This window comes from Cryptomeria japonica, chromosome 3 (assembly GCF_030272615.1).
Source record: "Cryptomeria japonica chromosome 3, Sugi_1.0, whole genome shotgun sequence".
Lineage (NCBI taxonomy): Eukaryota > Viridiplantae > Streptophyta > Pinopsida > Cupressales > Cupressaceae > Cryptomeria > Cryptomeria japonica.
The window spans coordinates 1,001,970,958-1,001,985,429 of record NC_081407.1 but is presented as its reverse complement, the minus strand read 5'-3'; the positions used below and the strand labels follow the sequence as shown (position 1 = coordinate 1,001,985,429).

The following is a 14,472-nucleotide window of genomic DNA, read 5'->3' as shown; positions in this document are numbered from 1 at the left end:
ACAGTAAACCTCCTATCATAGATTTGTATCTAGTTGGATTAACGGGTGTAGATTCATCCCTTTGAGATAATTTGTCATTCGTAGTCATAGGTGTGCTTACCGGTTTAGAGTTCTCCATCCCAAATTTATTTAGTAACTCTTTTAAGTATTTGGATTGACTCAAGAATATACCTTTGTGAGTTTGTGAAATCTGCAATCCTAAAAAGAATTTTATTTCTCCAATCATAGACATTTCAAATTCTTGCTACATTTTAGTAGAAAATTCCTTACATAAACCATCTTCTCCTCCAAAGATTATATCATCAATGAATACTTCTATAATCAAGATGTCATCATTAGTTATTTTGTAATATAAATTGTTGTTTGCATTTCCTTTAGTAAAACCAATCTTTAAAAGATACTTATCCAATCTTGCATACGAAGCTCTTGGTGCTTGTTTCAGTCCATATAGAGCTTTCCTTAACCTGCAAACCATATCATTGTCATATGTCAAAGAAAATCCATCACATTGTTCAATGTATACTTCCTCTTCAAGATCTCCATTCAAAAATGCACATTTAATATCCATTTAATAAACTTTTTAGTTCTTGTGTACTGTAAAAGCCAAGAATAATCTGACTGCCTCAATTCTAGCTACTAGTGCAAAGGTTTCATTGTAATCAACTCTTTCTTTATGAGAATATCCCTTACATACTAGTCTTGCTTTATTTCCAACAACCATACCATCTTCATTAAGTTTGTTTCTGAATACCCATTTGGTTCCAATTACATTTTTATCTTTAGGCCGGGGAACTAATGTCCAAGTGTTATTTTTCTCAATTTGTTCTAATTCTTCTTCCATAGCTTTAATCCAAAATTTATCTTCACATGCATCATTAATAGATGATGGTTCCATTTGAGAAATAAGACATACCTCTTCATTTGCCAATCTTCCTCTTGTCATAACTCCTTTAAATTTATTTTCAAATATCTGATCTTCAAAATGATTCAATCTTACATACCAGGGTGTCTTTGTTTGCAGTTGTTCTTCAATTATTGTGGAATCCTCAGATGGTACCGAGGTAACTGGATCTTCATCTTGTACCGGTGGATTTGGTGTAGGTTCATTTGTCACAGTTTCTATTGCCGGTTCAGAGTCTATATAACTTGAAGTTCCTCTGAATTGTTCATCAATTTTTACATTTGTACTCTCAACAATTTTCTGCAATCTCTTGTTAAAACATCTATATGCCTTGCTCTTATATGAATAACCAAGAAATATTTCTTCATCACTTCTAGGATCAAATTTGCCAATGTACTCATCTCTTCTAATATAACATTTACTTCCAAAAATTTTGAAATATTTAAGTAGGAGTATTACCAAACCATAGTTCATGAGGGTTCTTACCGATTTCACCTTTGAAGTGAACTTTGTTGAATGTATAGACCATTGTGCTGACTGCTTCTCTCCATACATGTGGTAAATTTGCTTCTAATAACATACTTCTTGTTGAATCCAAGATAGTTATGTTTTTCCTTTCAACAACTCCATTCTGCTGTGGTGTCCGAGGTGCTGATAGCTGTCTTCTAATTTCATTCACTTCACAAAATGTATTAAAGTCCTTAGATGTGAATTATCCTCCTTGATCTGATCTTAAACATTTGATTTTCTTACCGGTTTCATTTTCAACCATTGCTTTGAATAGTTTGAACTTTCCAAGTGCTTCTGATTTTTCTCTGAGAAAAGTAACCCAACACATTCTAGAATAGTCATCAATGATTAGCATGAAATATCTATCACCTTGTAAGCTTTTAGTTCTAGCTGGACCACATAAACCAGTGTGAATCAAATCAAGAGCATTATTGGATTTTTCTGGAATACTTTTGAAACTAGCTCTAACTTGTTTTCCAAATTGACATTCCTTACATATTGTATTCTAAGGTTTGACAATTTTAGGTAGATCTCTAACTGCCTTAGTAGTACTAATCTTTACTATGTAATCAAATTTTACATGACAGAGTCTCTTATGCCATAACCAACTTTCATCTATATGTGCAATCAAGCATGTCTTTTCACTATTATTCAAATGAAAGATATTACCTCTAGTCTGATTACCGATTGCAATTTCCAGACCAGTTCTATTTATGATTTTGCATTTTCCATTTTTAAATTGTAAATGAAATCCTTTCTCAACTAATTGACCAACACTTAAAACATTATACTTTAATCCTTCAACATAGTAGACATTGTCAGTGTTATGCTTACCATCAAGAGATATTGTACCCTTACCTTTGATTGAACAGGCTTTGTCATCTCCAAATCTTACTAAACCTCCATTGTATTCTTGAAAGCTCAAGAATTTACTTTTGTCTCCTATCATATGATGTGAGCATCCTGAGTCAATGATCCATTCATCCTTTACTTCAACTTTAGTTGCTAGGGCTTGTTCTACCAGTTGAACAGTAGGTGTCGGTTAATCTTCTATTATAGCAACAAAAAACCATCCATTGTCTGTTGGATCCTCATCAAAATCATCAGTCACACCTTCATCAGCAATGTAACAAGATTTGTTTCTATTCTTCTTGAATCTGTATCTCTGATATTCAGGATTAGGTTTGTATGTTCGTCTAGCTTCTTCTCTTAGTCTAGCATGTTTGTCAGGGCATCTCGAAGCCATATGATCAATCTTATTGTAGTTAAAACATTTAAAAGGTGCTTTACCTTCATACTTACTTCCAATTGGACCTTTAGGCATTTTCCTTGCAAATAGTGCTTCAAGTTCTTCAAGTTCTTCATTTTCTTTCCTGCTTTCTTCAAGCTCTCTTGCATAAAAGGCTTTCCAATCAGATTTGTCAAATGATGGAGCAGATGATGTTGATGCTTTAAAGGCTAAATTTATCTGTATAGTAGCAATAGGACCAAATTCTTCAATTTCAAAAGCTGGAAGTTTCCCAATCAATGTATCCCTAGTTACTAATGTATAAGGCATTGTTCTTAACTCATTTATAGTAGTAACCTTCATTTTATATGCCAGTGGCAATCCTCTTAAGATTTTTGAAATAATTTCATCCTCACTTATGGTTCCTCCACAATAATTAATATCCAAAACAATTTCATTTACTCTTTCCATAAAAGCAGAAATCCTTTCATCTTCTTCCACTTTCAGATGTTCATACCTGACCTGGAAGCTTTCAAGTTTTGTAATTTTGACTGTGGAATCTCCTTCATTCTGTGTTTCCTAATGATCCCAAATAGCTTTAGCAGTAGACCTATCTGATAATCCCATGATTTGTTGATCTGATAATGCACTCAAAAGTGCTTCTCTTGCTTTGCAATCATTTTCCTCATCTTTAGCCAAGGTAGTTGGACTGGGATGACCAGGTACAGCAATAGTGTAACCTTTCTTTGTAACTTCCCAAATGTCTTTGCCAATGCAATTTACATGTGTCTCCATTCTGATCTTCGATATGCCATAGTTGGTTCCATCAAGTTTAGGACTGTCCTTCCTGAAACAAATAGTAGACATTGGATCTCCTCAAGTTGTTAAACTTCTACAAAAGAGGACTAAGCTCTAATACCAATTGTTAGGTCCCGGAGACAACTGAGATAGGGGTGAATCAATTATCAACTAATAACAAACCAAAAACAACTTAACCAACTTAATGCTTAATGCCAGTAAACCAGTTAAGTATGTCGATAGACAGTGTTAATAGTTAATAGCTATACCAGTAAAGATTAATGCATTAAACATAAACAGAAAGTCATCAACAACACATGACACCAATATCTGTACATGGAAACCCTGTAAGGGGAAAAACCATGATGGGAAACCTTACCCACAATCAGATGATACTACTACAGATAGTAAGTGTACATAAATGGGGTCTGCACATGCAGAAAGGCCAACAGCCTAGAGCTCACTGCTCAATCACAAAATGGGAGTCACACTGATTACAATTGGATGGTTAAATCCAATAAGAATGTACAACACAAAACAACATCTTCATATGCTGGATTCAGTACCGATGTAATGCTGATATGCTTTCACAAAAACTTAGCTTCACCTTCAAATGATGTCTTTGTGTATAGCTCTGCTTAATCTCGCATATACCTTCACACAATTCTTTTTCGCATTCCACATTCGATCTTACAAATAAGATCTTACATTTATACCATAGCTTAAGACCAATTTTAGTAGGTCGGTTCTACAAGATATTACAATAAAACATTTTACAAACAATATAATATCCGATGCAATAACCGATTGAACATGTTGGCTTAATTCATTTACAACAATAATTAATCATTTCCTTAGCGTGTCATGCTAATCTGGAAAAGATAAACCTACCGGTGTAACCCTAGGTAACCCTGGACCTATTTGCTGGTAAAAGCAAATATGCAAATATGAATATACCAATGAACAAAACTCCAGGACAAGATGTCCAAACGATGTCTTCGACATTACCAAGTGTTTTCCACATAATTCCGAGTGTCGGTGATCATTATATCCTGCTGGTGAACCATATACCAGTAACTGTGCAATAGTTACTTGCTTGCCGGTGAATGCTGCTGGATCTCCAAAGTGCTAGTGTTTTAGTAGGTGTTGACGTCAATGACAAAACCATACCAAAATACCAACAAGTAAATCAATAATCAATAAATAATAAACCATAACAAATCAACTAATTGCTTTCTAAAAGATGCGAGTATAAGATTGCTCTTAGATTTTTATAAGCAATACCAGTGACTAGACTACACCAAGACGAAGGATTTAATCTATATGAGAATAATATTAAGCTAAATGGATGCAAGATGGATGAATAATTCAAGCAATAATGAATTCAAGAAATATGGATGCAAGCAATAATGGATGCAAATAATCTAAAAAAGCACAATGTATTCAATGACTCCAGAGCAAAAATCAGTGTAATAATAATCTCCAAGCGTGTTCTCAAAAATCTCTGGGGTAAATTGAATGAGAGCTGAAGGCTAAATTTATAGAGAATTCTCAAGAGAGATAATGAAAAATCTCATTCTATGGTTAATTGAAAATAATTGAGAAATCAGGTTCAGTTAACCTTGAGATAGATTCCAATTATAGTTTAATTGAAATGCATTCAGATAAGAAGTTCAAGTTGCATTGGAAATAATATTAAATTAATTTCATGCTTTTGTGATAAAAATAGATAACTCTTTTATTTATTCAAGAAAAGAGTCTTTTCAATGCAACTGAACTTCTTTTTCTGAAAAGCTTTGAGTTCCAATTTTAGAGAATAATCAATAATTCAACTTAATTGCTTTTCTAATTTCAAGTTCTAAATTTAGAAAAAAGAAATAATATCTCAAGTTTGATTTCTCTTTTAATTCAATTATTTTATTTTATTTTCAATTCAACTCTTGCTTTGTAATTAATTCTTCTTTTGTAATAAATTAATTCCTTTTTTTTGCATGATTAAATGGCAAATTTATTAATTAATTAAATATGCAAGGATATTTAATAAATTAAATATGATTATTGATCAAAATGATATTCTTGGGATGATTCAATTAATTCAATAAATATTTAATTAATATTGAGTAATTGATTTGCCATGTGATATTTGATGATTGAAGAATTAATAATGTGCTCTAGATTGATTTAATTGCCTTTGGTTAAGACCTTGGTGATGTTGTCGAGATTAGGGGCCCATGTTTTAGATGACCACTTTTAGGGTATTACAATGATCATGTGCTCACATATTCATATGGCCTCGCCTTTACAAGTAGGCTCATCTTCATTGTATGGTTTATCCAATTGATCTAGTTTTGCATCTTGATGACAATATAGTTTGTTCTTATCAATATTTTGTCTCTCTTGTTTGTGATATTCGTTGAGTTCTAGATCTTGGTTATTTTTGAAAATTATTACATGATATCAGAGTCATTGGGGCTTCATTAACTAGTCTTTTTGGATAGATCTTGGTATGTTTAATTTTTTAGATCTAGGGGGAAGCACAATTAGGGAGCATTCTACACCAAATTTGACCTCGCCATTGAGTCCGAGAGGCCGTTTCCATGAATTTAGGAAAATTCAACCAATTTTGGTGAAAGGCAATTTTGGGGCATCAAAAAAAAAAAAATCGCCTCCTAGATAGTATGGTACAGATTTTCAAAAAAATATATATAAATATACTTTTTTGTGATTTTTGTTTTTTTTCAAATATCTTGTTTAAAATTCGGAGTATTTTTATTTTGTATGGATAAGTGGTTTGATTCATATCAATATTAATATTGACATTGACTAGACTCCATAGATTGTAAAAGAGGTTCATTAATTTTTGGTTTTTTATTAGTTGATTAGCTTTTTTCATATAAGGAGGACCTAAAAACTTCTATAAGATCATGTCAAACCATAATCAATAAAGAAATAAAGAATTATGAAACCAATGGAAGATTGGTAACATAAAATAGTAGCAACACTCCCTTTACATCTAAAATATCAAATAACAACAATTATAGCATAACCGCTAATTAAATTATAGACATATCACCTCCCAAAATAATAGCAATCATAGTTAAAAGAACTATGGTGGGGAAATAATACATGAATACGAAAAACCAAAATGTCAATGTTTACTATCTAATGTGAAATAAATATGATAGAATCATCCAATTGCTCCTTAAAAGATAGCATGAAAAATATAATAGAATCATCCAATTGCTCCTAAAAAGTTAGCAATGATATTTCATGGACATGTTTCTACACTCACAGAGGATAAAATATGGGCACAAAAACTATCGACAAAATTATTAGCACAACCTTGACCAAAATATATTAGGCCTTTTAGAAATTGATATACATAAATGAGTATACATCAATCATGCATTGCACATAAATAGAGACATTGTAACATTATTTTTCTTTTAAATTTTTCTAGTCGAAGCCATTAATTCACACTATTTAAGTCTACACTTAGGCACTTTTATTGCTTTGTCTCAACTCATGTCGTTGAGACACGTGTACTCGCTTTTTAAGACACACATCTCATGTGCATATGACACCAATATTACACTTGTCTCATGCAGATAACATGACAAACACGTCTTTCACTCATAGAGGTGGTTAGAGTCCAAAATTACCTTCTCATATCACTCCTTTTTTGTATAATCAAGGGGATTATATGTAATTATAAGCTTTTTACATAGACATTTTGTATGAGTATCATAAGTTTTTGGTATTATCAAAAATCTCTTGTAGAAGACATATTAAGAGGATGAATATGTGACTACAAACTTAACCTATACTTAAATTCTTAATCCCAAACAAGGCATCCAACATAGGGTCCAAGGCATTGCATTAATACAAAGATGACATTTTTTAACATGCGTCACTCAATTTCTAAAATATTTACATTCGATGCATATTTATCAATTATAAAGATAAATATCATTTTTTTTATATATTCCTATATTAATTGTTGTAATTATCAAATTGATGAATCTCAACTATAATTAATCAATCTAAAGTGATTTATTCTTAATTGATTATATTTACTTAATAAGGGATGCAATGAGTCAAGTTCCTACCAATAATTAGAGAGGAAAATAGATTTATGTAGATGGAGATGGATATAGAGAACACAAAGGAGAGAGAGAAAGAGAGAGGGGGGGAGGGAGAATTGATATATAGAGAGTAAGAGATATAGTGATAGAGAGAGCTGGAGAGACAATAAGATATACATAAAGAAATAGATTGAAGAAGAAAAATAGAAAAAGAAAAATGAAAAAGAAAATACAAATAAAATATTAATATAAATTAAACATAAATATAATTAAGTTATTAAATAATTTAAATTTATAACATTAAAATTGTATTAGAAATGAAATATTGTAAAAAAATAAACTATATTAAAATGGTTAAAGTTTAACTTTTATATTTCATAATATAAGTAAAACCCAATCCAATCCCTTTTCCTGTCTGCATCTCCTCAATAGGGAATGGCAGATACCGGCTTACGATTCCATTATCTGTCCCATTCGTTGGATGGTCTGTTCAAATTTAATTAATCTGTCTCCCATCGTAAGAAGCTTCCTACCAATATCCCCGATTCCATTATCTGTCCCATTCATTGGATGGTCTATTCAAATTTAATTAATCTGTCCCCAATCGTAAGAAGCTTCCTGCCAATTTCCCCGAGAAAGCATGGCTGTTTCTGATGGCCTTGTCATTTACTTAAATCAAATCTTTAATTAGTACTTTTCCCAAAGACACCAAACATACCGCCAAATATTGTGAAGATTATAATATATATAATATCCTCCCTTATCTTCTCGAACAGTTTTTTAAAAGATAGAGACGCCATTGAAACTATGTTTGAAGTTACCTGTCTGCGTTTAATGTAGGGGCTTTTAGTTCAGCCTTTGCTCTGGACAAATATTACATTTCTTGATCACCTACATGGATTCTTTTTCTCAGTACAAGCCGCCAACATCAAGAATCCCTTTGCTGAACAAAAAATATCATGTTTTACTGAGTTTCAGAGGGGAGGATGTGAGAAAAAATTTAGTAGACCATATTTTCGAATCCTTAAATGCTATTGGAATGCGTGTTCACAATAATAAGCTGAAGCGAGATGATATCAATGAGGTAATCGAAAACAGCGATATCAATATCCCCATCTTTAGCAGAAGTTATGCTGGGTCATCGTGGTGTCTGCAGGAGGTCACGTATATGTTGAAATCAAAAGCACTCATAATTCCCCTCTTTTATGACGTCCAGCCATTCCAGGTTCGAATTGCAGAGAGTGAAAGCCAGGGAAGTAGACATGGCGAAGCATTGCGGAAACACTATTCTAAAGGCAGATATCCGTCAGAAACCGTGGAGGAGTGGAAACGGGCGTTGCATCAAGTTTCCAGTCTTCCAGGGTGGACGTTCGACTCCAGATCCTGCTTTGAAGGAGACCTGGTGAAACGCATAGTCTGTGATGTTACCAACACATTTGATAAAATCCCCATACACAACGTTGCAAAGCATCCCGTCCAGCTTAACAACAAGGTACAAGAGGTCATACGCTTGCTGAATCTGAACAACCAAACCGATGTGGTCACAGTCGGTATTTGGGGAATGGGCGGCTGTGGCAAAACAACCATTGCAAAGGCCGTGTTCAACCATATCTTTCAAAATTTCGATTCTTGCTCTTTTCTCTCCGACGTTCGGAACATGTCCCACAAGCAATTTCGAGAACAGATCATCAGAGAGGTTGTACAAATAATTTTTGAAATAACCAAACTATTGTAATTTACAAGTGGGGATTTAATTTGATTCTAGCTTCTAATTCTTCTCGGTAGCCCGCTGTCTGTGTTTATGTTTGTGACTTTTTATTACTTTGTTAAAGAATTTGCTCCATGTTATGATTATGATTCTTATTCCTCGGATTTTAAACACAACTTTACGATTTAGTTGATTCTAGTTCTTAATTCTTCTCGTTAGTCCCTGTTTATGATTGTTATTCCTCCGCTATTCTACACAGGTTTCTGCATCGCAGCGAGCCCTGGTGGTTTTAGATAATATTGATGATACCAAGCAGATGGAGTTACTGATGCGCGGAAACTGGGGCGGTCGGGGAAGCAGAATGATCGTAACAACGCGTGATAAGCACGTACTAAACCTGGCACAGATAGAAGTGGTTTACAAGATGGAAGGACTGGAGTTTGAGGAAGCTCTGCGTTTGTTCTCTTGGCATGCATTTTTGAGGCCCGAGCCAGATAAAATGTATAGAAAAGAGTCGGAAAGGATTGTGGAGGCGTGTTGCGGTCTTCCCCTGGCAATTGAAGCCGCGGGAGATCTTTTGCACGACAAAAAGGAATCTCTTGAGTACTGGAGGGAAGCGTTGAATACCCCGCAGAGCATCTGTCACCGAAAAATTTACGACTCGTTCAAGATTACTTATGATACTCTTACTTATCAGGAGAAAAGGATATTTGTAGACATCGCATGCATTTTCACAGGTAAAGAGGTAAAGCGGGGCATCCGGTACTGGAAAAGATTGAACTGGGATGCGCATACGGCCGTCACAAATCTTGTGTTTAAATCGCTTATAATGATAGGCGATGATGATGCATTTATCATGCACAGCCTTCTCAGAGATATGGGAAAAGCGATTAGAAAAGAAGATAATACCTCACGATTATCTTTCAGCCGTGTCCCTGTGTTGATCTCTCGGTGCAAATTGTTCAGGAACTTCTGTAAAAATAAAAAGACGACTATGGTGGTTGAAAGCACAATTCCAGATGAGAGAAATGTGCAGGAAGCGAAGCGGTTAATGGTTGCCGCTGATTTCTTAAACAAAACTGGATTTAGAGCTTTGCCCAACTTCGCTTTCAATCTCTTGTAGGTGGACCTCTAAACTCCAGAAATGGCGTGAATACTTCTTTAATGCTCCAAAAATAAGATAAATTAGTTCTTTCCCATGATATGCTGTAATGGCCATCAAAGTAAGAAATGACTACAAAATTTTCAATGTAAGTGTCCAAAAACTTTGATCGTTGTATTAGTTTCAAAGCCATTGTTTGTGTGATACTAATTATTATGATGAATATTGTTACCTCTTAATATCAATATATCAAAAATATATTATACATTGAATGCAATCACATCTCAAAAGTTTAAGTTAAAGTCAAAAAGATAAAAGAAAAGTGGTCAAACTATTAAGTTGTAAAGGTTACCTTCGCAAAAGGGGGATCATGAGCAAATGGATGACCCCACAAATTCAAGAGGTCTTTGCGAGATGTCAATAATGAGCTTCCAATCCATGGTGACATCATTTTAGTCTTTATCTTTTACTTGTTGATTGTTAGTACACACAAGTGAGTTGTCAATTGTTGAACTAAGAAACTTTCCATAGTTTGTGTAATGGTGGGATAATGATGAGTGGTGGATCAAGAGGAAAACTACCCTTTCCCTCAAAGAGAGATGAAAGTTTCACTATTGATTATCCTTCAAGAACTTTTCACCATTACATTAGGAAGAAGGGAATGAGATAATTCACTAGATTCAATCTCCACACAAAGATGATAGATTGAATTCTGAATGAATTGAGAATGTTAGGATGATCCCCCTTTTCTTTGTTTCAAATGGAAAGGAATTGATTGAGTTATGTAGTGTAAAAGTGACAAAGAATCGATTATAACTTGAGATCGGAACATGGGATGAAGCTATGCACCTGGATCTAGCAACAAAATGTCGAGATGAAGTCACCTTGTGAATTTGATGAAAATTTGCCCAAACCATGGTGGGAATGTACACGGTCCTCCGAAAAATCTACGAAATGAAAAGGGTTTTTCCGCCTCTACAAATGGAGCCTGAATCTGAAAGTACAGCTGTGCACCTACAACCTCAAGGGAGGTTGTTGAAGAAATATTGATAGAAATACTTGTGTGGAATTGTATGTTGAAATCAATCTCCTCTTCAATGGTTGATTCCTTGACTTGAATGCAACACCTAGCCTTGAAGGGAAGCTTTAGAAAGCTCAATGCTAGAAAAGAATGCTTGAATGTTTGAATGCTTGATCACTTGTGCAACTTGAATCTCTCCAACTTCGACCTCTGCAACTTATGCAAATGAGAGAGAGAATGCCCCCTTAAATACATGTTTGAAGGATTTGAATTTCATCACGGGCCAACATCGGGAGAGTTTTCCCGCTCACTGCACAACCCACAATGCATATTCTAGGAAGGTTCTACCCTAAAATAGGACAAGGACAAGAGCACCATGACCCTGTCCTAGGAGGACAAGGCCGCCACACCCTTGTCCAAGGGGAGACAATGGCGCCACACCCCCGTCCAACCCCTTTCTCCAGGGCAAAGTGCAGACAGTGTGGTGTGGCGGCCAAGAGAGAAGCTGATTTCGATGGTTGAGCAATTTCCAGTCTCCGATCAGGCTAGAGGATTCGAGTTTGCATGTGTGAGGACCCTAATGCAATCAAAAATTGCTCAGGTCACAATTTAATGACACAACATTTAGCCCCCACTTTAGCGGGAGTATAAGCATACACTAATACTTCTGGTAAAGTACAAGGAAACAAGATTGAAAGACTTTTACCATGTCAAGGGGGAAAGATGCACCAAGCCCCTAGTGGACTTAGGATCTTACAACTTCAATTGACAAAGTAAAAAGGAAGATCGAGAAGGGAAGAACCATGACTACAAGTAGCAAAGTTCCCTTCACTATGAGTCATGAAAGAAAGGATACAAAAGATTACAAAGCAAAACAAAGTTCACTAAGTAATTCTAAGTATCACAAGAAGGAAAATATGAGCAAAGTGTATGCCCCCACGTTAAAGCAATCGCACATGCCTTATCGGGATCGATTGCTTTAAGGTAGGATACAGCCAAGAGAAAAAAAGAGGGAGCACGTTACCGTAAGGATTTAAGCCCCAATCGAGGTATACACCCAAGGATAATTAACGCAAAACATGAGGTAGTGTCACTTTCCTCGGGATCAGTATGTTGTATGATAACTCATGTATATCATGTATGTATATGCATATAATAATCTTCATTCCCCAAAGAAACACACTACCTTAGAAGAAAGGGAAGAGAGTATGTCTTTTGAGTCAACATGAAAGAAACCAAGAGAAGATCTCAATGCTTTGCATCATCCCCAAGTAGACATTAAGGGAACAATAGAAGAGCAGGGATACATATAGAAGAATGCTCACAAAGAGAAAGAAAGAAAAAAGAGAGATCTATAGTGCTAGTATCTCTAATCTAGCACGACATCCACCTCCTAATCTTGCTGATCACTATTTCGAGAAGGCAAGAAACATGTCAAAGGAGCAACATCGAGCACAATAGATGGAGCTATCACAAGATCCAAACAAGGACTATGCTCATGTTGTAAGTCACTTTGTTTGATTCTAGGAGCTAGGATTAGGGTTTGTGAAAACTCATCTGATAAATGTTTGTCCACATCAACATACTCATACTCACTATCAAAAGCATTAGGATTTGTTTTTCCATTATGAATAACATTTTCACCCATTTCTTCATCAAATTTTAAAGCAAGAGGAGCAAGACATGAATAGGAGTAAAACCATCACATGTTTTATGCAACTTATGATTTGGAGATGTAGGTTGAACATCTTGCTTAGGATAAAAGGGAATCATGTCAACTATCAGAGTCTGAGGAGATTGAGTATTTCGAGGGCTAGCTTCAGGAGCGCGAACCTAGAATCTTCATCGGCATTCTCTCACACAACGATTTCGTCGAGTCTTAGTGTAAGGCTGAGAAGGAGGAGAAACACTTGAAAAAGTAGGAACATTTCTCTCCTTGATAGTGGAAGGTTTAGGTTGAGGTCCTTTTGGTTGAACAATAGGAGAAGAAGGCCTCTTCTCTTGATAAGAGCAAGGAGGTGAAATTGCGTTGTAGAAAGGAGGAATATGAGGTGTAGGGAGGAGACTAGGTCCATCATGAGGAGGAGGTATAGGTCTAACTTTAGGAGGAATATTTATTTTCTCCTTAAGAGAAGGTAAAGTCACATCCATAGGAGTAGGTGGACAATTTTCCTTGGGAGGGAGATTAGTTCTATCCGAGAGGGGAAGGATCTCATCTTGAAGAATAATGGGAATGTCAAGTATTAGCAATTTAGGTTGACTTAAGGATAATATCTTATCATTCTTCGATTTTTTATAATATTGAAAAAGAGCATTGCTCCTTGTTGGAAGAGATTGAAATTGTTGAGGCCAAAAGAGATCAATAGGAACACTGAGGCTTCTTTCGGTTGGACAAAATAAGCTATAGCTCATGGTTATGATTTCTCCATTGTGAGGAAATTCCAGACACTTGTGGATTGGAGAAGCAATAGCCTTCATGGAAGACAACCAAGGATAGCCCAATTTCACACGGAATTGCTTAGAAGAATGTATGATAACAAAGTCAACATCCATGGATTTAGCATGAACTTCAACAGGAAGGGTGATAGAGATAATGGTAGGACAAGATAAGCCATCAAATAACTTCACAACTACATTAGAAGCATCATAGATTGGCTTATGCAATCGTAAAGTGAAAAGATACTCTTCCGTTATGACATTAACCATGCAAGAGGGATCAATCAGGGCACCACGAAAAGGGATATCCTTAACCTTTGCAACTATGTATAAAGGGCCATCGGGTGCTCTAATGGTCTCACAAGGGTCAAATGTAATACAAGGATCCTTAGGCGTATCTTGTGTTTCTACCATATTAACCAAGTTTGGATCCATAGAGGTGAATTCTTCAGAAGTGAAAGAATTAGGCACAATCTTAATAACGTTAGAGGTATGAGATGGCAAGGGATTAGTGAAAATCTTTAGATTTTGATTAGGAGGAGCAACTAATTTATTCCCTTTATCATTCACACCTGCCACAGATATAGTATTATTATCAATCAAGTCTTGAACCTTATTTTTCACTGCAAAATATTTCTCAATATCATGACCAGGTTGATGATGAAATTGGCAAAAGAAATTGT

General features: G+C 35.2%; 1 protein-coding gene across 1 annotated transcript in view; it reads left to right on the top strand.

Annotated features, from left to right (window-relative positions):
* Positions 1-10,353, top strand: part of LOC131077766 (disease resistance protein RPV1-like) — a 37,387-nt gene extending 27,034 nt beyond the window's left edge. The window contains exons 3-4 of the mRNA XM_058015317.2: positions 8,436-9,218; positions 9,490-10,353. Coding sequence (XP_057871300.2) covers positions 8,436-9,218; positions 9,490-10,353 — 1,647 coding nt within the window. The remainder of the gene's footprint in view (positions 1-8,435; positions 9,219-9,489) is intronic.
* Positions 10,354-14,472: the final 4,119 nt, after the last annotated feature.